Raw genomic sequence first — 25,264 nt, 5'->3', positions numbered from 1 at the left:
CCCTCGCAGGCTGAATCTTTAGCCTGAGGAATAGCCAGCAGAGAGACGGTGCCAAGGGACAGGCTGGCTCGGGGTGGGGGACCGGGGACCAGAGGGAGTTTATTTATTTTCCTTTATTTTCTGCTGAGCGGGAGCTTCACGTGACAGCGGTGCCGGGACACCCCGAAGGCTTTTCGAAACCTCCAGGTCACTTGTGGCAGATGGGGATGAAACGCCCCGGGGTGTTTCTCGCTCGAAGGTGACTCTGGCGCGGGGTCGGTTTGCTCCGTCTGCGGCTGCTTCGTTTCGCCGTGGCTTTTCCCAGGAAATGAAATCCCTCCTGGATCCGGACGTGCTGGGTTTGTCCAAGGTGCGTGAATCCTTCCGGCATGGCCCGGCGCTCCCGTGCGGAGCGTGGACGTGCAGCCGCTGTGGTTCGGCCCCACGGCCGCGGGGAGCGGAGGGGGTTCGGCCCCACGGGAGCAGCCTGAGTCACCTCCACCCGGCCCGGCCCTTATCGCAGTTTGTGGGTGCCCTGCTCCGCACCCCGACCGGCTCCCTGCGCCCGTATCAGCTGCTTAAAGCTCGGCCCCAAGCCAGCAGCAGGTTGGAAAAATGCCTCTGTGCCGTGGGGAAGGAAATCCCTGCCCTTGGGCAACGGGGAAACTGAGGCACGGAGCCCTGGGGTGCTTTGGGCTCGCCCAGCTCCTGCCTGTTGCTGCAGCCTGGATTATCCGTCACTCCCACGGGAAGGACTCCCCCGAGGGGGACCCTAAGGCTGTTCTTGGACCCTAAAAACCGTCAGGGTGGGAAATAAGAGGGTTCTCCTGGGCTGAGGGCACCTGCAGCCCAGCACGGCGCTGCGGCTGATGGGTGAGGGAGGAGAGAAACGGGGAGCAAGGCTGAATTTGGGGTGCCCTGTGACAAAGGGGGGGAGCGTGTCCGCCTCTCCGCTGGCGAGGACGGTGCGGAGGATCTGCGTTGATGCAGGACAAAGGGTTAACAGGGAAAAGGATCCGATTTGCCAGGTGGTTCCTGGTTTATTTTGTGTGTGAAAGAGGCAGGGACCGGAGGGGGAGGAGGAGGAGGGCACCCAGCTGGGAGTTGGGCATCGCTGCAGGGGTCCCATGGGGCCCACCCGCCGTGTCACCGACAGGTACGTCCCTGGCAGCCCGGGGGGTGCCCTGGGGGGTGCCCTGAGCCGCCGTCCCCCCTCGTGGGTGCCGCAGCACCCGTCTCACCCGCTGCCGCTGCTTTGTCCCCCCCCCGGCACCTTCCCGGCCCTTTGCCCTGTGCTGCCGCTGCACCCGCGGGTCCCTCCCTGGTCCCGAGGGGATTTGCCCCAAAGTTTTGGTGTCGTGACCCTCGAGCCGGTCGCTCGTCCCTTTGGTCCTCGGTTTCCCCGGCCGGCGGTGGTGGCCGGCACGAGCATCCTCTGGCCACCGAGAAGAGCCGGTGGCCAGTGCTGAATCCTCGCCGGGGAATCGGGGTGCAATCAGGGACAAGGTGCTGAGCCCCGTGTCCCGCCCGGAGCAGAGGTGGCTTTGCCCTCGGCCGAAGGATGGACCGTGCCTTGGCGTCGGGGCGGGGTGGGTTTAGGAGGGAGAATTTGCTTCTCGCTGCTCCGGCTGCGTCCGAAGCGCCGGCGGAGCTGCCGGGGCGCGTGGTGGCACCCGGGGCGTCTGGGGACACTTCTTGTCCCCACGCTGGGCTGGAGCAGGCAGGGAGGGGACCCGGTGCTGTCCTGACCCCATCCATGCACTCCAGCGATGAGCGCTGGCCGTTCTCAGCGCGGAGCAGAGCGGCTGGCTGGGGCCATCTCCCCGCAGTCCCTGTCCCCGCCTGGGCTGAGCCGCCGGGCCGTGGCCCCCGTGTCCCACCCGGGAGCCGAAGGCCGTTGGCGAGCCCAGCCCGCGGGTAACGCGATCCCCGGCCGCCTCGCTGCTCTCCAGCTGGTGCTCACCGACATTTTGGGGGGGTTGAAATACAAACGCGGGGCTCAGCGCCGGGTGACGCCGCCGTGCCCTGCCCGGGGGAGCCGTGCCGGTGTCCCAGCGCCGACGGGGTCGGTTTGGTTTGTTGGGGTGTGGGGGTGCACCCCGGGGAGGGGGCAGGCGGCGGCGGGGGGGGGATGATGAGGCCGGAGGGTCGCCCGCAGGGTCGGGGTTTGACTCGGGGGATGCTCCTCAGCCGTGACGTTGCGCCGGGATCCCGTCCCTGCGTCCTGCCCGCTCCCTGCTCAGGTTGGGTTTACACCCCGACATTCCCAGCTGGTTACTGGCACTAAACCGGGAAGTTTCTGGGCATTTAAGTTGCTTTTCTGGGCGCTGACACCTGTACGGGGCTGGGAGCCCGTAAATCACCTTGTGTGCTTTTGGGGAGAGTCGGTTATTGGTGGCGGAAGCGCTGCCGAGCGATGGGCACCGTCTTTGCTATTTCTTTCTTCTCCTGGATTTACGGCAAAGCCGCTCGCTCGGGTCCTGTCCTGGGCAGATCGAAGGGCAGATGATGGGCAGACACAGAGGAAAGTGTTTTTTGGTTTTTTTTTTTTTTTTTATATCAGCTGACTGGGCTGGGAATGTAAAAACAGGAAAGCGTCTGAGCTCATCCCATTTCCCTCCCTGTCCCAGGCGGGGCGGGCTGGGGGGGGCAGAGCTGCCCATGGGGCTGGGGCGCAGCAGGGCGAGTCGGGGAGGATGCGCCAGCCCCAGCGGATGCCGCAGGCACCGGCCTCGGGATTTTGGGATTAGGGGCAGGTGTGGGCCGGAGCGATGGGCAGGATTGGGGTGCCCCGCTGGGGTTCGCAGCCCCGGCTCCAGCTCGCTCCCAGCAGCAGGAGAAAGGGTTTTGCTTAATGGGGAGGGGGGTGCCGTGGTCCGGCCAGGGCCAGCAGCGCTGCGCTGATGCTGCTGCAAGGTGGAGGGACCGGCCGTGATGGGGAGCTGGGTTTGGGGGGGCTAAAAGCTGCACCCCGCAGTGGCCTTTCTGTAAGGGCTTTGATGGCCGCTTGGTGCGGGCAGCCCGGGCGTGTCAGGGTGCTCAGGGGGTGTCGGGGTGCTCGGGGGCTTCCCCAGCCGGCCGTGGCCTTTTGTGGGGGGGCACAGCCCGCCTGAAATCCCCGCGGGTCCCATCCCAGAACCTCTCCTGGTCCCATCCTGCTGCTGCGCCGGGGCCGGCGCACGCAGGGGCCAGATGCCACCGGCCTAAATCCAGGTCCCTGCGCGAAACGGCCTGAGCGTCCCCTCCCAAGGGACAGCTGCTCCGGGGGGGTCACCCCAGCGAGGTGGTAATCCGGGGGGGTTCTGCCCAGGTTGGGGGGGGTGGCTGCATCCTTGCGGGGTCACCCTGGGGCGGTGGGACGCTGTCACCGCTCAGCCCCCCCGCCCTGGCCAAGCCGGCGCGGAGCCGCTCTCATCCCAGCCAAATTCCTGGGCGCTTAATGAGTAACCGGCCGCGAGGTGCGGGGCCGCGCTCGGCCTCGAGTGGGTGTTTCTGTGTGTTCCTGCCAGCCGCGGCCCCCCCGGGCCGTGTTTGTGCAGGGGTGGGGGCCGGGAACCCTCTTCATCGCGGCGCCGGCGCTGCAGGGTCGGGGGGCCCCGCGCTCGGCGAGGGCAGCGCCGTGGGGGGGACACGCAGCTCCTCTTTACAGCCACCATAACCTTTGCGGGCTCTTTAAAACCCTGAACGCGGCCGTAAAAACAATCTGGGGGAGCTTGGGAGTGGGGCGGGGGGGTTGCAGAGCTCAGCTGAGACCCCCCCAACTCGTTTCATGCCCTGAGCCGAGGCCTCTGCTCCTCCCTCCCGCAGCGTCCGGCCCTGAGCGCAGCATGGACGGCCCCGACATCTTCGGGGGTCCCCACGACGGTGCCCTCGGCGGGGTCCCGGCCCAGAAACGTCGCTGCGGGTCGGCCCTGGAGCCCGTCGCAGCCCCCGGCCCCAGCCCCGAGGCCGGCTGGGGGGGCGAGGAGGAGGAAGAGGAGGATGAAGATGGCTTTCGGGGGGTGCCGTTGCGGCGATCCTGCGCCCTCCGGACCTCCATCCGCTCCCGGGATCCCTTCCGCCGGCACAGCTGGGAGCCGGGCAAGGAGCTGCGGGGGGTCCCCGGCTACGACCAGCTCAGGTAGCGGTGACCTGCCCCGTGTGTGTCCCCCCCCCTCAAATTCCATCCCCCGAGCCCCCCCCCCCCGGTCCAGACGTCGGGGTTCTCCGCGCAGCGCCCCAGGGACGGGCGATGCCCCAGAAGGGAGGTGCCGGAGCAAGGCTCGCCCCACGGGGTTGGGGGGTGCTGGTTTGGTGCCCCCCCAGCCCCGGCTCAGGCTCCCCCCTCCCCACCGCAGCGTGAGCCTCAAGGGGCTGAGCCCCGACGACATCGACTCCAGCGCGGAGCAGCTGGACGGGCTGGGGGGGCACCGGCGGGACCCCCGGCGAGCCCCCCTCATCCACAGCAACGACGACCTGGAGTCCCTCCTCTCCCAGGACGAGGACGAGGCCGATGTGCAGCGGGCGCAGGTAGGAGCTTCCTCCTCCTCCTCCTCCTCCTCCTGCCCCCCCCCCCAGGGTGTCCTGTCACCCAGCACCCACCTGCAGCCAGGGGATGGACTCAGGGGTGAGGGTAGGGGACCCCAGGAGGGGGGATCATGGTGGGTCCCCAGGAAAGCCACGGCCCGGGTGGCTTTGCCGTCGGCCCGGGTGGCTTTGCCATCGACAGGTGGCTTTGCCATCATCCCGGGACCGGGGTGCCCCTCCCCAAGCTGTGTGATCCTCTGGGAGAGGTTTAATTTTGGGGATCAACCGTGGGGAGGGAAAAATGAGAGCCTGGGAACCATCCGACACCGGTCCGAGCCTGGATGCGCCGTCCCGGCAACCGGCAGCTGCCCTGTGCCACCCGAAGGGCAAGCAGAGGCTGGCAGGGCCAGCAGCCGGTGGCCCCCGGTTGCCAACCCCGTGCCCACTGGCAGGAGGACGCGCGGAGGCTGCCGGCGAGCCGGGCCAGGCAGAGCACGGGTGGCTGCGCCCTCTCCAAATCCGTGTCACTCGGCGTCATTGACAGCTTCCCCGACGCGGACGGTGAGTCGCGGCACCCGCGTGTGTGTCCCCCCCCGGGTGGGACGGGGGTGACGGTCCCCGCTCCCGGCGCTGCATCCCCGTCCCTGCTCAAACCTCCCTAATAACGGCCCAAAATCGATGGCGATGCCGCCAAAGTTAATTATTTCTCGTCCCCGCCGCCGCGACAGCCCTGGGCCCGGCGGATGCTTCGCTGCCCAGACTTGGCTTCTCTCGCCGAAGCTTCGGCCCCTTTTTAAATTCTGTTTTTTTTTTTTTTTTTTTCCGTTGCAGAAATTTCCCCCTTCTCCTCGCAGCAGAGCTTGGTCAATGGGTGAGTCGGGGGGGGACGGGGACACGTTGTACCCCTGTGCTGGGGTGGCAGTGAGGCAACTCAGGGACCCCCCCGCAAGGAGATTTAGAGAGGAGAATATTGGCCCAAAAAGGGATTTTTTTGCTCGTGGCTGCAGAGGGGCGACGGGCTGGCTGCGTGGGACGGGGTCAGGCTGAGACCTGACGCAATTCACTCACACCCAGCGTCGGGGTCAGCAGGAGCAAAACCTCGGGGAGCAGCAGGCTGGAGGGGACAGTGTCCCCCTCCCTGTCCCCTGGGTGCCAGCCCCCCCTCCTGGCAGGGCCCCCCCCCGTCCCCAGCGCCTGTCACAGCCCATTCCCGTCTTCGTTAGGGCGGCGGTTCCTGGGGACGGGGACAAGCCGGCCCTGAACCTCCTCACCAAGCAGGATGGTGCTGTGTGGCCCCTGCGGCCACCCCCCCTCTGTGTCCCCCACCCGGGGCATCCCCGAGGACCCGGGACAGGGGGGGTCCATGCCCGTAGCACCCCACAACCTTGCGGCTACCCCCATCCAAACCAGAACCACCTCCCTGCTCCCCGAATTACGGGCTGGGGGTCAGCGAGGAGGGGCCGTGACCACCAGCCTGGCGTGGGGGGGCTCATCCCGGCACCCCGCGGGGCTCGGGGCGAACAGAAAGGGCTCTGTGCTCGCCCCAGCTGGGCGCGGAGCAGCCGCCCCGCAGAAGCCGGGGGGCCGCGGCGGCCGGGCTCGCTCCTCCCTGTTTCCCGGCCCCGGGGACAGAGCGGGATTGTCCAGGCTGGATCCTCCGTCTCCTGCAGCTTCGGCGCCGGGAGCTGCGGGCAGCTGGCGGGAGAGGCGGGGGGGGGCCACAGCTGGGAAGAAACCCCCCTGGGCAGGACCCTCAGCTTCATCAGGAGGATGACGGGGAAGACGAAGGTAAAGAGGGGGAGCGGAGGGGGGTTGGGGGGGGGGGATTCCCTCCCCAAAACGTGACGGGGGGGTTGGGATTGGGGCAGGGGGGTCAGTTGATGCTCTGCCCTTTGGGGAAGCCGTGCCTCAGTTTCCCCTCTCCTGCCTGGCGCCGTTGAACGCTGGTTTTCAAATTCTGGGGGTTAAAGCCGAGGGGCGAGGGGGGGGAACCCCGAAAGTGCTCAGGGTCAGAGGCGCTTGCCCAGTGGCTACCGGGTTCCCACCCGGCTACCGGTGCTGCGGTTTCGGTGTCGCCGCCGTCGCCCCCTGGTCCCCGTCCCCACGTTGACGCCGTCACGGCGCATCCGGGGCCGGGACGGCGGCGGGTGCCGGGGGCGAAGCCGCTGGGCCCCCCCGGCAGCGAGACGTTTAGGGAAGGGTGGGCCTGAACCGGGGGGGACCCCTGCCCAGCGCGGGGTTGGGGGGACGGTCCCCACCCCCGGCCGAGGAAGTGCGGCTTTTCCTGGCGGCGGGCGCTTGTTTGTGCGCGGAGCTCCCCGCCTGCGCGCCCTCCCCCGGGCCCCTCCGCTCCGGCCCGGCCGCTTCCTGCCGCCCGTCGTTCCTTCTTCTGGGATATTTTTCCTTCGGCTCCTTCCCAGCTCGAAGGGGCGACAGGACCCTGCTGAGAACCCCCCCCCCCAGTGCCTCAGTTTCCCCGTTTCTCCTCGAGCGGCGACGCCTGCTCGTAGGGTGCCGGGATGCTTCGGTTGGCTCGGGGGGGGGGGGGGGGGGGGGCATGGGGCAGCGAGGGGGCACGGGGGGGGCCCTTCCCGATCACTGCTCCCCCCCCCCCCCCGGCGCAAGGATCTTGGGGGAAACTGAGGCACAGCAACACACACGCCATCTTGGCAACATGGGGGCCACCGATTGCTTTATGTCCTGTAGCGCTCCAGCCCACCCCCTGCCACCCTCTTTTTGGGGGGGAAGAAGCCCACCTCGCCCCCCCCAAAGCAGCCCCCCGGGGTTGCAATTTGCCGCCATACAAAGCCGTTAATTCTCCCCCCCCCGGCCCCCGCCGCGGCCCCTGATCTCATCCTGCCTCCTCCCTGCCGGGCTGCGGCCAGCCGGATTAGCGGCCAGCTGTTAACATCATCATGGGGGCCACGGTCCGTCCCCCCCCCGGCATGGCGGCAGCGTCCGGACCCCGTGGTCAGGATGGCTCCGTCCTCGTCCCACCCCGCTGGGCGCCGAACCGGGGCTGCAAATGGGTTTAAATCCGGGATTTATTACGATTCTGATTCAGCGGGAGGAGAGGGCGGCTCAGGCCAGGCTCTCGCCAAGTCCCGGCTTAGCAAAGTCTGTCCTAGAAAATCTCAAGGCGGGGAGAAGCGTCCTCAAAGGCCGGGGGTGCCGGTGGTCCGGATCTGTCCCCCCCCCCCCGGGGCGGGTGGATGGGGAAAGGGGGGGGTCGATCCTGGTGGGACGCGGGGCCGGGCACGCGGCGATTGCGTCAGGCAGGGGCGAGGGGGTGGTGGGAAATTGGGGTGCGGGGGGGTGCACGGCAGAGCCGCCCCAACACGGTCCCTGCAGTGCTGGTGGCACCGGGGTGGCACTGTCCCCGTGGGGGGGGGACGACACACAGATCCCGGGTCATGTGTGTACTCGTGGCTTGGGGGGGTCCCGAGCGGAGGCTGCGGCAGGGATGGGGTCCCCGGGGTCCTGGGGCTTGAGGGGGGGCCCCCAATAGAGGGGACCCCCGGAGGTCTGCAGGCAGCAGAGAGCTCCCAGGGCCATTCTGGGGGGACAAGCTGGAGCTGGGGGGGGTTGGAGGGGGGGTGCTGGCTGGGCAGTGGGAGCGGGGGGGCCGCAGCGGGGAGGGACTCTGCTATTTCGGGAAGAAATAATAACGGGAGGTGACGGGGCCCCAGGGAGCCCCCGCCACGGCCTGCGCGGGGTCACGGGAACGGCTCGGACTCGGGGGCCCCACGGGGGTCCCGGGGTGTCAGCAGGTCTCGCCCGAGCACCCGGGGACGGCCTGGGGGAGGGTGGGGGGCTGCGGGGTGGGGGGGGACCCTGGGAGCCGGCAGCCCCGTGCCACGGGGTGGCCGCCTCCCCGCGGCGATGCCCGTCGGCGATTTTGGCGAGGGGCTGGCGCTGGGGTGAGGCGTGGTGAGGGGACCCCCGCGGTTTCCCCCCTCGCTGGGGACGTGGGGGTCCCCTCTGCCCCCCCATTTCTTCCCTTCCTGACTTTTGACGGCCGAGCCGCTGCCGCTTCCCCCTTCGCCCTCATCCCCCACGTGATGCCCGTGGCACCGCGGGGCTTTCCAGCGCCCGGACCCGACCTTGCCACGTGGGGAACGGCACCGGCCCCCCCCCGGGACCACCGGGGCCTCCTCGGCGGCCTCATCCTGCCCCGGGGTGGCCCCTTTGGGGTTTCCTGCCGTTGGTTTTGGGGCTGGTTTAGGGTGACGGCCGGGGAGGGGGAAGCAGAAGCAGACCCCGGCCGGAGGGGTTCGCGCCCAGGGAGGAAATGAAAAATTAGGAATTAGGCCCTGGGTGGAAGCGGGAGCGTGACCACGTCCTCCCGCTGCCAAAGCTCGGGGCGGCCTCGCGAGGGTTTGCTTCTGCTTTTGGGACCGGGATTTAATTAAAACCCGGCCTTGGCAGTGGGGCCCCCGCCCAGGCCCGAGCCCGCGCGGGGTTACCGCCCGCGGCTGCCGCCTGCGTTGGGCTCAGGGGATGCGTTTTCCCCGCGGATCCGCTCCGGCTCCCGACTTCTCCTCTTCCCCGGGAGCTGCGGGTGTGGGGGCCGCCCCCCCGTTTCCCGCGGGGTTTGCGGGGCCGGGGTCGGCGCCGCCGGGCCCTTTCCTTTGCCGCTGGCAAGGATTTCCGCGGGGAAATCGAGGCAGCTCGCCCCGGGCAGCGCCAGGCCTTGCGCGGTTACTCATTAAACCAGGAGCCACCGGCTCCCGCTTGCCCACGCGGTTTTGTCCCCGTCACCTTGGTGAGCGTCAAATGCCACCGGGCTCGGAAACGGGGAGAAAAAAAGAGACATTTATTTGCATAAGGTGCCGTTTGCACCCACGCGGGGTGGGCGGCTTTGCCCCAGCTCTTGCCGCGGGTGACGCCGGGGGGACGGGGCGCCCCAAAAAACCTCCCGGTGGCCACAGCCCCGGTGCCTCGTGGCAACCTCGGGAGCGTTATCTCTGGCAGCGAGCGGGATAAATCCAATAAATCCCGGCTTCCCCCAGCCAGCGAGTTAATGTACCTCGGGAGCGTTATCTCTGGCAGCGAGCGGGATAAATCCAATAAATCCCGGCTTCCCCCAGCCAGCGAGTTAAGGGTCCAGCTCCTGGCGCGGGCTCCCGCTTGACTTCCGTGCTGGGGATCCGCATGGGAAAGCGGCTTTTTCTGCATCGCCTCCCGAAAGCTGGGGGGAAGCATCAGCCCCCCCCCCCCAAGGGGCTGGCGGGGGGGCGGCTCCGGCGCCGCTTTGCTCCGTTTGGGAGATAAAAAGCTCGAAATGGAGGAAAAAGGTCGCGCTGGGCCCCCCCCCCCCGGTGCGGGGATGGGGTCTGTGTGTCACCCCAAAACCGGGCTTTGGGGGTATTTGGGGCTTTGGGGGAGTTTTGGGGAGTCCCGTGGCAGAGGGGGGGGTGGAAATCCCACGGGATTTTCCCCCCTTTTTGGGGTTCCAGCCCCCGTGGCTGCGGGGTCGGTGTCACCCAGGGCGGGGGGTGAGTCGTGGCCCCCAAAAGTAGGGAAACTGAGGCAGGGGAGGCAGGGCCGGGGCACCCATCCGGGGCGATCCGGAGCGGCGTTGGGCTGCCCGTTCTCACCACCCGCGGCCGGATCCGGAGCGACTCCGGAGCGACTCCCGAGCGGCCGCTGCCAAGGCTGCCGGTCCCCTCCCCGGGGCCCGATCCTGCCCGTTACCGGTCCCGGCTCGAACAAAGGCCCGCGGGCAGCACGAGGCCGGGGCCGGCAGCGCGACCCGCCCCCGGGGGGGGGTTCGGGGGGGGCGGAGCCCGGCTGCAGGCAGGAGCGGGCAGGAGCGGGCAGGGCCGGCCGGAGCGCAGCGGCTCCGCGGATTATGTCCCGCATCGAGTCGCTGACCCGGGCCAGGAGCGATCGTGCCAAGGTGGGTCCCGGCGAGCGATCCCCCCCCCCAAAAAAAAACAGCGAGGAGACCCCCCGGCACCCCCCCCTTCTTTTTTTTTTTTTTGGGGGGGCACTTCCCCCCCTGCCCCTGCTGGGAGAGGGAGGGGTCACCCTCATCCAGTACAGGGAGGTTCAATCCCGCCCCCCCCGGGTGGGGAGGGGGCTCATGCTCAGGTCGCTGCCCCCCCCCTAATTTAGGGGGGGGTTGTTCCCTTCCCCATCCAGCCTGTGGGGGGGCAGTTTGGGGGGGTTCCTGCCATAGTGAGAGGGGCTGCGGGGATGGGGTGATCTCCTAAGGAGCGGGGAAGGGGGGGGGGGGGATGTTGATGTACTTTGGGGGGGGTCCCTAGCAAAGGGCTGGGGGGGGGGTGGTGGAAAGGGAGCGGGGGGGGGGCGAGGATCCTCCGCCAGCCTGGGCGCAGCCGCTCCCCATTGTGCAGCGGGGTCTCCTGGGAAGACAATAACCCTCCTGCCCGCCCCGCTGCCCGCCGCCCTCGCCCCGCCGGCCTCGCCCTGACGCCCCGCAGCCGGGCGGGAATCGCCGCCGCCGCCCCCCCGCGTCGAACATCCCGCCGAGAACTTTCTTCTTCTTCTTCTTCTTCTTCTTCCTTCTTCTTCTTCGGCGAAGCCACGGCCCAAACTTCCTCCGTCGCCCGCGCCCGTCAGCCTTGTTTCCGCCGAAGCCGAAGGCCCTTTGGTGCCGTGGGAACCCTCCAGCTCCGGCACGGCGGGTGAGGGTCGCCTTCTCCTCCTGCCGAGGGGGTGGGAGCCAGGTGGGACCCCCCCGCACCCCAGTTTTCTTGCCCGCAGCCCATCCGAGACAAAGCCCGAGCGATGGGGAAACTGAGGCACGGAGAACTGGGCTGCTCGTGTCCCCGGGGTTTGAGGAGGGGAGGGGGGGGGGGGGGAGTTTTCCCACCACCCGGGACTGGGGGGTGAGTTGGGGGGGGGTGTGGGGGTGTCCGGCGCCGTCGTGCTACCGGAGCATGTGGCAATCGCCGGCGTGGCGAAACGATGGGCGACAGTGGGGGGGGGTAAAGGGGAGGGGGGGGGACGGACCCAGCTGGTGCCGGGCTTGGCGGGGCTTTGTGCTGCTGCTGCGGGCGTGCCAGGCAGGTGGGTGTGCAAGGCCGGCGTGCAAAGCTCCCCCCCCCCGCTCCCAACCCGCCTCAGTTTACCCCGAAACGGGGATTTTTGGGGGTGTGGGGGGGGGAAGATCCCAGCGCCGGCGTGGCCCGGCCTTGCATGCACCGAGTTTGTCGGGGCTGAGCCGGCCGCGGTTGGAGTTTTGGGGGTCCGGGTTTTGGGGGGGGGGGGGGTGGTGGTGAGGGGTGTGTGTGGGGGGGGGAAGTGGTTGTTGGTTCCTGCGCCGGCCAGGAGCGGGGGGGGCGCGGGGGGAAATGGCGGTTTTTGTTTAAAGAAAGTTTCATCAAAGCCCGTTTCGCCCCACCCAAGGCCGGGGTGGGGGGGCGGGTGGGGGGGGCTGTTGGTGTGACCCCCCCCCAAGCCCCGGGGAGGGGACGGCTCTCAGGCGCTTGGAGAGTGGCCCCTGCCAGCTGTCACCGCTTTAGAAATGGGGGGGCCCCCCTCCGAGGCAGCAGCGTGGGGGGGTCACAGCCGTGGGACCCCCCTGGCTGGGTTGTGCTGGTGGCGGATGGAATGTGGGGGACACCCCCCCCCATCCCACCTCGGATTTATAACGCAGGAGACCCCATCTCCCGGGGCGGAACCTGCTTTTGGGGTACACCCCCCCCCCCCGACGCTGCCGCTTCCTTGGAGCCCCAAAACAGCAGAGAGGGGGGGGTCCCACGCTGCACCCCCCCAAAACCACAGCGCCGCTCCTCTGGTGGCTTAAAACCTCAGAGGGGAGAAAATTCGGGGCTAAAACGGGTCTTTTGTATGCCGGGGGGGCGGGACACCCCGTTTTTTTTGGGGGGGGGACGGATCTCCCGGGGATCCCGGCGCGGTCTCGGCCCCGGCGTGGCGGCATCTTTTGTTGCCTCGCCGCCGGCTTTGTTCAGCGCCGGGGTTCCACGCGGAGGGGGGGGACCGTCCCCAGCGAGGGGGGGGCCGGTCCCCCAACAAGGAGAGGACCCACACAGCTCCCTGAGGCTGTTGGGGGGGGGTCAGATCCATCACCCAGGTCAAACCTTCGCTGTTTTGGGGGGGCTTCTCTCCCTCTTCCCCCCCCCCCCCCCTCCCCCCCAAGCTCTTCGCACCCGGAGGTGGTGATGCTGCAGGTGGCTTTTTTTTTTGCTTTTTTTTTTGGGGGGGGGGGACAGGGAGAGACACACACCATGGGGTGATGGCACTGGGGTTGTCATCACCCCAAAAATCTTTTTTTCTCCCCCCCCGCCGCGGGTCTGGCTGGAGTTCGTGGGCTCCGGAGGTTGGCGCGGGTGTGTTCTCACGCAGGAAAAGAAACGGGCTATCTTGGGCGAAGTCGTGTCGGTGCCAACAGAAATACACCCGCCGTAGGCGTCGGAAAAAAAAAAAAAATTAAAAAAAAAATTTAAAAAAAAAAAATTTCCCCCCCCCCCCCCAAAATTCTATTTTAAAGCGGAGAAACTTTCTGCTCCCCGTGAGCGCCGCAGAGGTCGGATGCAGAGGGACCCCCCGAAACCCCCGGCCTGGAGGAGCCGCGGTGCCCGTGTCGGGGTTTTGGCTGAACCCCCCCGTTTCGGTGCCGCCGGGGTTGGGGTTCGGTGCGGGGTGATGCTGGGGGGGGGGGTTGCTTTGAGGCAGCCACCGCGGGGGGTTTTTTGGGGGGCACTGGGGATGGAGGTGGTGGCCACAAGTTCCCCCCTCCCCGGGTTGTTTACTGCCACGCTCGTGTCCTGCCTGTCGTGTGTCCCCCCCCCGCTCCGGGTCGTGGGGTGCAGCCTGGCACCCCCAAACCCGCAGTCGCACCCAGGTGTCCAGGCTGGGTGGGGGTCTGAAATGGCCCCCCCTCTGTCCATGGTGGGCAGCTGTGGGGCTCCGAGCCCCCAAACACCCCCCCCCCACGTACTCTGCCTTCTATAGACGGGTGAGGGGCTGCATGTGACCCCCCCCCCCCAAAAAAAAAATACTTGCAGGGCATCTGGGGGTGATACTGAAGCCTCGGGGGATTTTAGGGCACTGGTTGCGGCCGTTGTGTCCCCCCCAGTGTGGCCTTTGTGGGGTGGGGGGGACCCAGGCAGGGTGGGGGTCCGGGCTGGGTGGGAGGCGGTGTCGGGGAGCAAATCCAGGGGGGGCTGGTGGCGGGGGGGGGCCGCGGCTGCAGGAAGGGGAATCGCCTCCCGCCTTTGTCTGGCGGCGGTTCGGTTTCCTGCGGCCGGGGCTGGAGGAACTGCGGGGGGGGGGGGAGCAAAAACAGAACAAGAGGAAGAAAAAAGGAAAATTAGAAAAAGGAAAGCGGAGGAAAAGAAAGCGGAGAAAAAGGATTGAAAAGCAGAGGAAAGGAAGGCAAAAAAAAAAAAAGGGGGGGGAGAAAGGGCAGGAAAAAAGGAAAGCAGGAAAAAAGGCTGAAAAGAAAAGAAAGGAGAAAGAAAGGAGAAGGAAAGAAAAAAAAAAGGGAAAAAGAAAGGAAAAAAGTAAAGCAAAAGAAAGAAAAAAAAAAAGGAAAGACAAAAAGGCAAAAGAAGTAAAAAACCAAAACAAACCAAAACAGAAAAAAGCAACAACAACAACAAAAAAGGCAAAGCAAAGAAACAAGCAAAGCAAAAAAAAAAAAAAACCAACAAAAAAAAAAAATCCCCCACCAGGCCCGGGAACAATCGCGGGGCAGATGTTGTGGCCGGAGGCTCCGCGGGTGCCGCTCGCTCCCGGGGGGGGCCGGGGGGGGCCGGGATGTGCTGCTGCTCCTGCGCCCCGTTCCCGGCGGCCGGGGAGGTGGAGAGCCCCCTCTGCGGAGAGCGGGTGAGCGCCCGACCCCCCCCCGGCTCCGGGGGCACCCTGTGGGGTGTCCCCCCCCCACCTCAGCGCGGCCGCGACCCCCCCACCCCGGCCTCTCCCCTTCCCTGGGGGCCGCGGTGTGGGGGGACCCCCACTCCTGTCCCGTGGTCTTCCTCACCTTCCTCCCCACCTGGCTCCTCACGGGGGGGGGGCCCTCCGCCTCCCACCCGCCTTCCCGGGAGGGGTGTGTGTGGGGGGGTCGGCAGTGGGGATGGAAACCGGCCCCCCCCCCCCCCTTGGCATCGCTGAGCCGCGGGAAGGGGGATCGGGGACCCCGGTGGGTTTGGGGGGGCTGGTGCGGAGAGGGTCCGCTCGGCGGGTGCCCCGGTGCCAGGCGCGGCCGGGTGCTGGGGGGGTGGGGGGGGGGCACACAAAGGCTCCTCTGTGGCGCTCGGGGCGCGGGGGGGGGTCCGAGGCAGGAGCCTTGGAGACGCTCGGGATAACGCCGGCTCGCTCCCCTGTTCCGGAAAACCCGCGGCCCGGCACCGGCAGCCTCGGGGTCCCCAAACCGGACCCCGAAACCATCCCCGGGGGGGGGCAGCTGGCCTCCAAACCCCCCGGGTTTTTTTTGGGGGGGGAAAAAGGGTGGAAATACCCACTTTGGCTAAAAATCGGGAGGTGGGGAGGCGCAGGGCTGGCGGCTGCGATGCTCCGGCGATGCCCCCAGCCCCCGTGGGGGCCGGGGAGCGTCGTCACCGCCCCCCCCCCGGCGGCCCCCGCATCTCGTCCCCATTGGGGCTGGCGGCTGCGGTGCCGGGGTGCGGGGGGGACATGTGCTGGGGCGGGGGGGATCTCTCCCGCAGCCGCCCGGTTGTCATGGTTATGGGATGATGGGAAGCACGGGCGAGCGGAGCGATCGGGGTGGCTTCTCCCCAGCCGCTCGGCTCCCCGGGGCCCCCTCCCCGGGCCGGCAGGACCCCCCCGGCCTCGGCGGGGAGCGGGGTGTCCCGCTTCACCCCCACCTCCCCGCCACCATGAGCCGCGTCCCGAGGCAAGCGGGACCCGGGGGGCCGGGGGGGGCCACCGGGCGCCCGCTGTGCCGCAGCCCCGTCAGGCGCCCGCCGCATCTCTCCGGGCAGAGCAAGGAGAAGGAGAAGATGAAGGAGGGGAAGGACAAGGACGCCCGGTACACCAACGGCCACCTCTTCACCACCATCACCGTCTCCGGCATGACCATGTGCTTCGCCTGCAACAAGAGCATCACGGCCAAGGAGGCTCTCATCTGCCCCAGTGAGTAGCCAAAACGGCCGCGGGGGCTTTGCCCCCCCCCCCCCCCGTCGCCGCGAGGCCGCTCGGTCCCGGTTCGGCTCCGCGGATTCGTGCCGCGGGGCAGGGGGGACCCTCCCGGAGCTGGTTTCTCTGAGGTATCCTCAAAAATGCCGACGTGCCGCCCCGGTGCGTCCCGGCGAGGCGGCCGACACCTTCCAGCCCCTGCTGGGGGGGGGGGCGCTCGGTGGCCCCGCGGCGGCTCAGCTGCTCCCCGGCAGCTGCCGTTAATCCACATCCCCCCGGATTCCCCCCGCATCTGCTCCCGTCGCTCCGGCGCTGGCGGCCCCCCCGGGCTGGGCGAGGGGACGGACCAGGGGTGGCTGTGGTGTCACCTCTCCCCATTTTTTTTTGTGTGTGTGTGTCCCCCCCCTTGCAGCCTGCAACGTCACCATCCACAACCGCTGCAAGGACACGCTGCCCAACTGCACCAAGGTGAAGCAGAAGGTGAGCGCCCACCACAAGTGACACGAGCTGGCCGGTCTCAGCCGCTCCAGGGGTTGTTTTTGGGTGTTTTGTTTTTTTTTTTTTTTTTTGGGGGGGGGGGGGTGGGAGGAGGGACGGACACACGGACACGGTGACACCCGCCGTGACGCCTCCGCTCCCTCCCCCAGCAACAGAAAGCGGCGCTGCTGAAGAACAGCTCGGCGCTGCAGTCGGTCTCGCTGCGCAATAAAAGTGAGTGGGGTGTGATGTGGCGGGGGGGAGCCCTTCCCCCCCCCCCCCCCCCCCCCATGCTGCCTGTCACCGAGGTGTCCTTGCGGCAGGGGACACCCCAGGGGGGGGCCGAGGGGCATAGAGCGGGGGGATGCGCTATCGGGGTGTCCCCCGCGGGCAGTGGGGACAGCGGTGCAGGCCGGGGGGGTCACGGCGCTGACCCCCCCGCTGTGTACGTGTGTCCCCCCCCCAGCCGCCGTCCGGGAGCGCCCCAACTCGGCCATTTACCCCTCGGAGAGCTTCCGCCAGACGCTGCTGGGTCCCCGCCGCGGCCGACCCTCCCTCTCCCTCTCCAAGAGCGTCTCCACGACCAACATCGCGGGGTAAATTGGGCGGGGGGGGTTTGTGGCGTGGAAATGGGGGTCCCCAGAGTGTCCCCAACATGTGCCACGCCCCCCCCGTCCCCAGGACGTTTAACGATGAGTCTCCCCTGGGGATACGGCGCATCCTGTCCCAGTCCACGGACTCCCTCAACGTGCGGAACCGGACGCTCTCCGTGGAGTCGCTCATTGACGAAGGTGGGGACCCGCCGGGGCAAGGGGGGGGGACACGCGGGGCGCAGGGCCACCCCCTCGCTATTCCCCCCCGCCCTCCCGCGCAGGCCCCGACGTCATCCTCAACCAGCTGATGAGCGACTTCGAGACGGACGGGAAGGACTTTGAGGCGGATTCCTGGAGCTTGGCGGTGGACAACAGCTACCTGCAGCAGCACAAGATGGACGTCATGAAGCGCCAGGACGTCATCTACGGTGAGCGGCCCCCCCGGGGACCGGTGGGACGGGGCAGGGGACACCGGGACAGCTGGGGGATGGATTGGGGACACAGGGGGTGGGTCGGAGCTGCAGGTGTGGGGGTGCAGGGACAGGGTGGGGGACACGGGGATGGGTCGGAGGTGTGGGGCTGGGTGGGAAGAGTTGGGGACGTGGGGACAGGTCAGAGGTGGGGACACAGGGACGGGGTAGGGGACACAGGGGTACATGGGAGATGTAGAGATGGACGTGGGGACAGGGTGGGGGACACAGGGACGTGTCAGAGGTGCAGGGATGGGGATGTGAGGACAGGGAAGGGGACACGGGGATGGGTCAGAGATGTGGGGATGGGTGGGAAGAGATGGGGACGTGGGGACAGGTCAGAGATGGGGACACAGGGACAGGGCAGGGGACACAGAGACACACCAGAGGTGGGAGTGCAGAGGTGGGGACACAGGGACAGGGCAGGGGACACAGGGACAGATCAGAAATGCAAAGCTGGACGTAGGGACAGGGCAGGGGACAGAGGGACAGGATAGGGGACACAGGTGGGTCTGAGATGTAGGGACAGGTCAGAGATACAAAGCTGGGGGCCACAGGGACAGGGCAGGGGACACAGAGACACACCAGAGGTGGGAGTGCAGAGGTGGGGACGCAGGGACAGGGCAGGGGACACAGGGGTGGGGACGAAGGGCTGGGGACCCCCCGGGGGCGGTGGGGCTGGGCTGTCCCCACGGGGCGGAGCGCGCTGGTCCCCGCCGCGGCGGCCGTCCCCTCCTCACCCACCCCCCGGCGCCGCAGAGCTGATCCAGACGGAGATCCACCACGTCCGCACGCTGAAGATCATGGCCACCATGTTCCGCAAGGCCATGCTGGAGGACCTGCAGGTGGACCCGGCCACGGTGCAGAAGATCTTCCCCTGCGTGGACGAGCTGAGCCAGATCCACGAGCGGTTCCTGGCGCAGCTCCTGGAGCGGCGCCGCGAGTCCCTGGCCCACGACAGCAACAAGAATTTTGTCATCAACCGCCTGGGGGACATCCTGGTCAACCAGGTGGGGACGGCGTGGGGCCACCAGGGTGCTGGCGGGGTCGGGGGGGGGATACGGGCTCGCCGACGTCCCCTCGTTTTCCCCTCCCGCTCAGTTTTCGGGCGCCAGCGCGGAGCAGCTGAAGAAAGCCTACTCCGAGTTCTGCAGCAAACACACCAAGGCCGTGAAGGAGTACAAGGACCTGCTGGCCCGTGACAAGCGCTTCCAGCAGTTCATCCGGGTGAGCCCCTGTCGCCCCCGCAAGGCTCCGGGGGGACCCCCAGGGTGGGTGTCGGGGTGTCCCTGCACGTTCTGGGCTTCGTGTCCCGCTGGAGGAGCCTCTACCGGCTCCGTGCCTCAGTTTCCCCCATTGGGTATCTCCCCCGAATCCCTCCCAGCGTGGTTATGAGCCCCGTGGGGGGGGGTGCGTGTGCCGGGGGGGTGCTAACGGGGTGCCCTGTGCTTCCCCCCCGCCCCGCGGCCGCGCAGAGGATGACGCGCTCGCCGCTGCTGCGCCGTCACGGGGTGCCCGAGTGCATCCTGCTGGTGACGCAGAGGATCACCAAGTACCCGGTGCTCATCGAGCGCATCCTGAAAAACTCCAAAGGTAACGGGGCGGCCTCGGGGTGGCGGGGGGAGGCCGGGGGGGGGGCTGCCTGCATTTTGGGGAGGGCTTGGGGGGTTTCCAGCCATGACCGTGTGCGTGTGTGTCCCCCCAGACAACGAGGGCGACTCGGCGGACCTGTCGCGAGCGCTGAAGCTGGTGAAGGAGCTCATCTCCTCCGTCAACGAGGAGGTGCACACGTGCGAGATGAACGCGCGGCTCTGGGACGTCTACAGGCGCGTGGACGGTCGCGCCAAGGTGCAGCTGCACTGGGAGAGCCGCGCCGGCGTCTTCGGCAAGGACGAGCTCCTGCGCCGCAAGCTGGTGCACAGCGGGTGCCTGCTCTGGAAAACGGCCGCCGGGCGCTTCAAAGGTGCTGGGGGGGGGCACGTGGGGGTGCTGGGGGAGCAGGGTGACAAGGGGTGGGGGGACCAGGGCATGGGGATACTGGGGAAACCAGGGTGCTGTGGGATGGGGGTACTGGGGGAGCAGGGTGCCAAGGAATTGGGGGACTAGGAGATGGGGATACTGGGGACCAGGGGGCTGTGGGATGGGGATACTGGGGGTCCAGGGTGCCAAGGAATTGGGTGACCAGGGCATGGGGATGCCAGGGAATGGGGGTACTGGGGGACCGGGGTGCCAAGGAATTGGGGGACTAGGAGATGGGGATACTGGGGGAACAGGGAGCTGTGGGGTAGGGGACCAGGGGTTGGGGATGCCCAGGGTGCCAGGGGGTGGGGGTACCAGGGCATGGGGATGCCAGGGAATGGGGATACTGGGGGACTGGGGTGCCAAGGAATTGGGGGATTAGGGGATGGGGATACTGGGGGAACAGGGAGCTGTGGGGTGGGAGTACTGGGTGACCAGGGTGCTAAGGAATGGGGAACCAGGGCATGGGGATACTGGGGGACCAGGGAGCTGTGGGATGGGGATACTGGGGGACCAGGGGGCTGTGGGATGGGGGTACTGGGGGACCAGGGGGCTGTGGGATGGGGATACTGGGGGAACAGGGAGCTGTGGGGTGGGAGTACTGGGTGACCAGGGTGCTAAGGAATGGGGAACCAGGGCATGGGGATACTGGGGGACCAGGGAGCTGTGGGATGGGGATACTGGGGGAACAGGGAGCTGTGGGGTGGGAGTACTGGGTGACCAGGGTGCTAAGGAATGGGGAACCAGGGCATGGGGATACTGGGGGACCAGGGAGCTGTGGGATGGGGATACTGGGGACCAGGGGGCTGTGGGATGGGGGTACTGGGGGACCAGGGGGCTGTGGGATGGGGGTACTGGGGTGCCAGGGCAGGGGGAAGCTGGGCATTGGGGCGCTGGGGGAGCAGGAGGTGGGGGCACCAGGGGGTGGAGGTCCTCGGCACGGGGCAGGGTGCCAGGCGCAGGGGTGCCGGGTGGCCCTCCCCCTCCATGGACAAATCTGGGGGGGCCCTGGGGCTCAGCGTGGCGGGACACCCCCCCACCTCACCCCCCCGCGGCATCTCACGGCCCTGCGCCCCCCCTCCCAGACGTCCTGGTGCTGCTGATGACCGACGTCCTCATCTTCCTGCAAGAGAAGGACCAGAAATTCACCTTCCCCATGCTGGTGAGCCGCCGCCACCTGCTCCCCCCCCCGGCCCCCCCCCCGGCCCCCCGCCGGGCCCCTTCTGCCATCCCGACGTCATTGCGAGCCCGTCCCGCAGGACAAACCAGCCGTCATCTCCCTGCAAAACCTCATCGTGCGGGACATCGCCAACCAGGAGAAGGGGATGTTCCTCATCAGCGGGGCGCCGCCGGAGATGTACGAGGTCCACGCCGCCTCCCGCGACGACCGCAACAACTGGATGAAAGTCATCCAGCAGACGGTCGGCCTGTGAGTGCCAACCCCGGGACACACACACACACACACGCGGATTTATTTTTTTTTTTGGAGGGGGGGAGGCTGGGGACCCTTTGATAAAGTGCAGAGCGTGGGTTTGACCCCCCCCCGATCCCTCCCAGCTGTCCCAGCCGCCAGGACTTTCCTCTGATCGAGACGGAGATCGAAGCGTCCTTACGCAAGCTGAAAGGTGGGGGCTGCTGCCGCGGGGGTCCCCCCCGTCCCCCTCTGTGTCCCCCCCCACCTCCTCCATCCCTGCTCACCCCCCCCCTCCGGCCCCGCAGACCGTATCCTGCAGCACGACCGGAAGATCACGGCGCTGCTGGAGGAGAAGGTGGGGCTCTTTGCCGACATGCTGGCCCTGGCCAGCGGCTGCGAGGAGCCTTCGCCCACCCTGGCCCCCCGCTCCCTCTTCCGCTCCGACTCGGCCGAGGGTTCCCGAGGGGAAAAGCTGCTCCACGACGCCATCCGCGAAGGTACGGACGCTCCGGGACGCTCCGGGACGCTCCGGGATGCTGGGGGACCCTTTGGCATGTTCCAGCACTCCGGGATGCTCTGGGAGGCTCTAGGACACTCCAGGATGTTCTGGGATGTTCTGGGAGGCTCTGGGATGTTCTGGGATGGTCTGGGTTACTCTGGGACACTCTGGGAGGCTCTGGGATGTTCTGGGACACTCTGGGATGTTCTGGGAGGCTCTGGGACATTCCGGGATACTCTGGAACACTCTGGGAGGCTCCGGGACACTCCAGGATGTTCTGGGACATTTTGGGATGTTCTGGGACACTCTGGGATACTCTGGGATGTTCTGGGATGCTCTGGGAGGCTCTGGGACACTCCAGGATGCTCTGGGATGCTCTGGGATGTTCTGGGACATTCTGGGATGTTCTGGGACATTTCGGGATACTCTGGGACACTCTGGGAGGCTCTGGGATGTTCTGGGAAGCTCTGGGAGGCTCCAGGACACTCCAGGATGCTCTGGGATGTTCTGGGACATTCTGGGATGTTCTGGGACATTTTGGGACACTCTGGGAGGCTCTGGGATGTTCTGGGACACTCCAGGATGTTCTGGGATGGTCTGGGTTACTCTGGGACACTCTGGGATGCTCTGGGATGTTCTGGGAAGCTCTGGGAGGCTCCAGGATGCTCTGGGATGTTCTGGGACGTTCAGGGATGTTCTGGGACACTCTGGGAGGCTCCGGGACGCTCTGGGATGCTTTGAGGTGCTCTTGGAGGCTCTGGGGGCTCTCGGATGGGGAAACTGAGGCACGGGGCTGGGCTGGGGGGTGCCCGGCGCGGGCCTCATCCTGCGCCCCCCCGCAGTGGAGTGCCTGAAGGAAATCTTCACCGGCGCCGGCCGCGACCGCGACCAGAACAACCTCACCGAGGGCGAGAGCTGCCCCAGCCCCGGCGCCAGCAGTGAGATGGGGGCTGGGGGGGGCGGGGGGGGTCTGTGCCTGGCGGGGGGGGTCTGTGCCTGGCTGGGGGGGTCCCCCCGGCACCGCAGCGGGACTGACCCCCCGCCTCTCCCCGCAGACGGCGACGCCGGCAGCTTCAACGGCTCCCTGGAGTTCTGCCGGGCGGAGTCGGACGCGGGGCAGCGGGTGAGCGCGGGGGGGACACACGCACCGGGGGGGACACACACCGAGGAGGGGGGGGGCACGGGACACCCCCACCCCGTGCCGGGGCCACCGCGGTGTCACCGGTCTCTCTCCGTAGGACGGGAACGGTAACCAGGTGCTGCAGAGGGTACCCCAGGAGGTAAGGGGGGGCCGGTTTGGGGGGGCGGTTTGGGGGGGCGGTTTGGGGGAGCATCTCGGGAGGTCCCTCCCGGGGGCGTGGCCGTGCCTCAGTTTCCCCAGGGGTGACGTCCTGCCCCCTCCTCCCCCCCTCGCAGGAGATCAACCAGCGGCTGGTGAACCTCTACGGGCTCCTGCACGGGCTGCAGGTGGGTGGGGCCTCGCTCGGGGGGGCGGGGGGGGACCAGCCGGCGTCCCCCCTGCCCTGCCCGCACCCCCTGCCCGCACCCCCTGCCCGCACCCCCTGCCCGCATCCATGCCCCTGCCTGTATCCCTGTGCCGGCCTACAACCCCCCCACCTAAATACACCCCCCCTGCCTGCACCCCCTGCCTAAACACCCCCCTGCCCGCACCCCCTGCCTAAACACCCCCCCTGCCTGCACCCCCTGCCTAAACAACCCCTGCCTAAACACCCCCCTGCCTGCACCCTCCTGCCTACATCCATCCCCCTGCCCACACCCCCTGCCTAAACACCCCCCTGCCTGCACCCCCTGCCTAAACACCCCCCTGCCTACGCACATCTCTGCCTACACCATCCTCCTGCCTGCACCCTCTGCCTACATCACCCCCCACCTACGTCACCCCCTGCCCGCATCATCCCCCTGCCTCTACCTCCTGCCTACATCATCCTCCCGCCTGCACCCCTCTGCTGCATCGCCCCCCTGCCCGCGCCCCCCTGCCCGCGCCCCCCTGCCCGCGCCCCCCTGCCCGCGCCCCTGCCCGCGCCCCTGCCCACCCTGCCCGCCTCCCCGCAGGCGGTGGTGAGCCAGCAGGACACGCTGCTGGAGCTGCAGCTGCAGGAGGGTCCGGAGAAGCCGCCGTCGCGCCGCGGCTCCGCGGCCGCCCCGGCCGAGCCGGCAGCGCGGGCAGCGGGCGAGAAGGCGGGAGCCACGGAGCTGGCGCTGCTGCAGCGCCAACACGGGCTGGTGCAGGAGGAGCTGGGGCGCTGCCGGCAGCTCTGCCAGGAGCGGGCGCAGGAGGCGGCGGCGCTGGAGGCGCGGCTGCGGGACAGCGAGCAGGAGCGCGGGCGCCTGGAGCGCGAGCTGGAGGAGGCCCGGAGGCACCTGGGCGCCCTGCGGCAAGATGGCGGCGGCCCCAGGGGACGGCGCGTCGACCCGCGGCGGAGGAGTCTGCCCGCCGGGGACGCGCTTTACCTCAGCTTCACCCCGCCCCAGGTACCGGGGAGGGGGGGCCGGCGTGACACGAGTGCGTCCGGCCTCAGCCCACCCGGGTTTGGGGCCTGGGGGGGGGTGAGGATACACTCATGTGTGACACGAGTGCGTCCGGCCTCAGCCCACCCGGGTTTGGGGCCTGGGGGGGGGTGAGGATACACTCATGTGTGACACGAGTGCGTCCGGCCTCAGCCCGCCCGGGTTTGGGGCCTGGGGGGGGGGTGAGGATACACTCATGTGTGACACGAGTGTGTCTGGCCTCAGCCCACCCGGGTTTGGGGCCTGGGGGGGGGTGAGGATACACTCATGTGTGACACGAGTGCGTCCGGCCTCAGCCCGCCCGGGTTTGGGGCCTGGGGGGGGGTGAGGATACACTCATGTGTGACACGAGTGCGTCCGGCCTCAGCCCGCCCGGGTTTGGGGCCTGGGGGGGGGGTGAGGATACACTCATGTGTGACACGAGTGCGTCCGGCCTCAGCCCACCCGGGTTTGGGGCCTGGGGGGGGGTGAGGATACACTCATGTGTGACACGAGTGCGTCCGGCCTCAGCCCGCCCGGGTTTGGGGCCTGGGGGGGGGGTGAGGATACACTCATGTGTGACACGAGTGCGTCCGGCCTCAGGCCTGACCCCCCCCCTTGCCCCCCCGTCCCCGCAGCTGAGCCACAGCCCCCACCCCGCCAGCCTGAGCTACCACCACCCCGCCTTCGCCCCCTGCCCGCGCCAGGAGCTGGATTACCGGGGGGGGGGGGACCCCGACCGCCTGCGGGAGGAGGGTGACGACGCCCTGGACGCGCTCCTGGAGGACGAGGCTTTGGGGAGCCGCCACTCCCCCCCCGCCAGCCCCCGAGGTGGGTCCCCGGGGTGGGGCCGGGGGGAACCAGCCCTGGGCCCCCCCTTTTCCCCTCGGATTGTTGCGGGGGGGGGGGTAACCCCCTATTTTTCCGTAGATTTCCTGAGGATGCAGGATATCCCCGAGGAGGTGGAGAGCAGCCAGGAGCTGAAGGAGGGCGACGGGGGCTCCTCGGACAGTTAGGGACCGGCTCGAGCCCCCCCCCGGGCCCCCCCAGCACCCCACAAACCCCCCCTCGCCCCCCCGAAGGAGACGCTGGGGGCAGGATCCGGCTGGGGGCGGGGTGGGGGGGTTGGGAACAGCGGGGCAGGGGGGTGGGGGGCACCCGGGGGTGTGTTTTTTGGGGGGGAGCTGCTATTCCCGTGGGAGCCTCACGGCACGGGGGGGGTGTCTGGTTGCCCCCTCCCCTCCTCCAAGCTGGTGGGGACGGGGCGGGGGGGGGGGGGGAGGCAGCATTTTGGGACAATGTCCCCCCCCCGTCCTCTCTCGCCCCTCGGATTTATTTATTTATTTTGTCGTCTTGGGGTGGGAGGAGGCAGCCGGGGGGGGGGGGGGGTGTGGTGTGTCCCCCCCCACACACACCACCCCCCCCAGACAGCGGTGACGTCCCCAGTGGGGGTGAGCCCCTCTCGACCAAAGCTTGTCCCCCACCCCTGTTTTTTTTTGGGGGGGGGGCTGCTCGGGGTGGGGGGGTGGGGGGGGCCGGGACAGGTGGTGTTAATCGGTTGGTTCCCCTCGGTTTAACTGTATAATAAAAAAAAAAAAAAAAAAAAATTGGAAAATAATTAAAAAGACCAGTTTGGACCCAAACTGTGCCGGGGGGGGGGGCGGGCTGCAGGAGTGGATCCAGGCACCGGGGGGGGGGGGGGGGGCGG

At 68.2% G+C, this 25,264-nt stretch overlaps 1 protein-coding gene across 4 annotated transcripts; it reads left to right on the top strand.

Annotated features, from left to right (window-relative positions):
* Positions 1 to 1,069: 1,069 nt before the first annotated feature.
* Positions 1,070 to 25,048, top strand: ARHGEF2 (Rho/Rac guanine nucleotide exchange factor 2). 4 transcript variants are annotated; one of them, XM_074929169.1, is made up of 27 exons: positions 1,070 to 1,135; positions 3,787 to 4,099; positions 4,317 to 4,488; positions 4,938 to 5,046; positions 5,317 to 5,356; positions 6,156 to 6,273; positions 15,423 to 15,573; positions 15,989 to 16,056; positions 16,224 to 16,287; positions 16,520 to 16,649; positions 16,735 to 16,844; positions 16,928 to 17,074; positions 17,876 to 18,126; positions 18,218 to 18,343; positions 18,592 to 18,709; positions 18,822 to 19,079; positions 20,221 to 20,297; positions 20,395 to 20,564; positions 20,693 to 20,760; positions 20,855 to 21,046; positions 21,891 to 21,986; positions 22,104 to 22,171; positions 22,287 to 22,328; positions 22,465 to 22,515; positions 23,122 to 23,541; positions 24,195 to 24,387; positions 24,487 to 25,048. In XM_074929169.1, exons 2-27 carry the CDS (start codon positions 3,807 to 3,809, stop codon positions 24,570 to 24,572), a joined length of 3,618 nt encoding a protein of 1,205 aa, XP_074785270.1. In that variant the 5' UTR covers positions 1,070 to 1,135; positions 3,787 to 3,806; the 3' UTR covers positions 24,573 to 25,048. The 4 variants fall into 4 exon arrangements, with proteins under 4 accessions (XP_074785270.1, XP_074785271.1, XP_074785272.1 ...); XM_074929171.1 differs by lacking the exons at positions 1,070 to 1,135; positions 3,787 to 4,099; positions 4,317 to 4,488; ... (1 more) ...; positions 5,317 to 5,356; positions 6,156 to 6,273 and adding exons at positions 10,304 to 10,387; positions 11,036 to 11,138; XM_074929170.1 differs by lacking the exons at positions 1,070 to 1,135; positions 3,787 to 4,099; positions 4,317 to 4,488; ... (1 more) ...; positions 5,317 to 5,356; positions 6,156 to 6,273 and adding an exon at positions 10,276 to 10,387.
* The last annotated feature ends 216 nt before the right edge of the window (positions 25,049 to 25,264 follow it).

Source organism: Athene noctua, chromosome 29 (genome assembly GCF_965140245.1).
Source record: "Athene noctua chromosome 29, bAthNoc1.hap1.1, whole genome shotgun sequence".
Lineage (NCBI taxonomy): Eukaryota > Metazoa > Chordata > Aves > Strigiformes > Strigidae > Athene > Athene noctua.
This window is presented reverse-complemented; position numbering and strand designations above follow the sequence as displayed.

Excerpts from the sequence above, each read along its gene's own strand:
- ARHGEF2 (XM_074929169.1), top strand. The coding sequence starts at position 3,807 with ATGGACGGCCCCGACATCTTCGGGGGTCCCCACGACGGTGCCCTCGGC. Across the intron at positions 21,047-21,890 it reads CCACGACGCCATCCGCGAAG|TGGAGTGCCTGAAGGAAATC; the intron begins GTACGGACGCTC and ends GCCCCCCCGCAG. Across the intron at positions 22,172-22,286 it reads AGTCGGACGCGGGGCAGCGG|GACGGGAACGGTAACCAGGT; the intron begins GTGAGCGCGGGG and ends CTCTCTCCGTAG.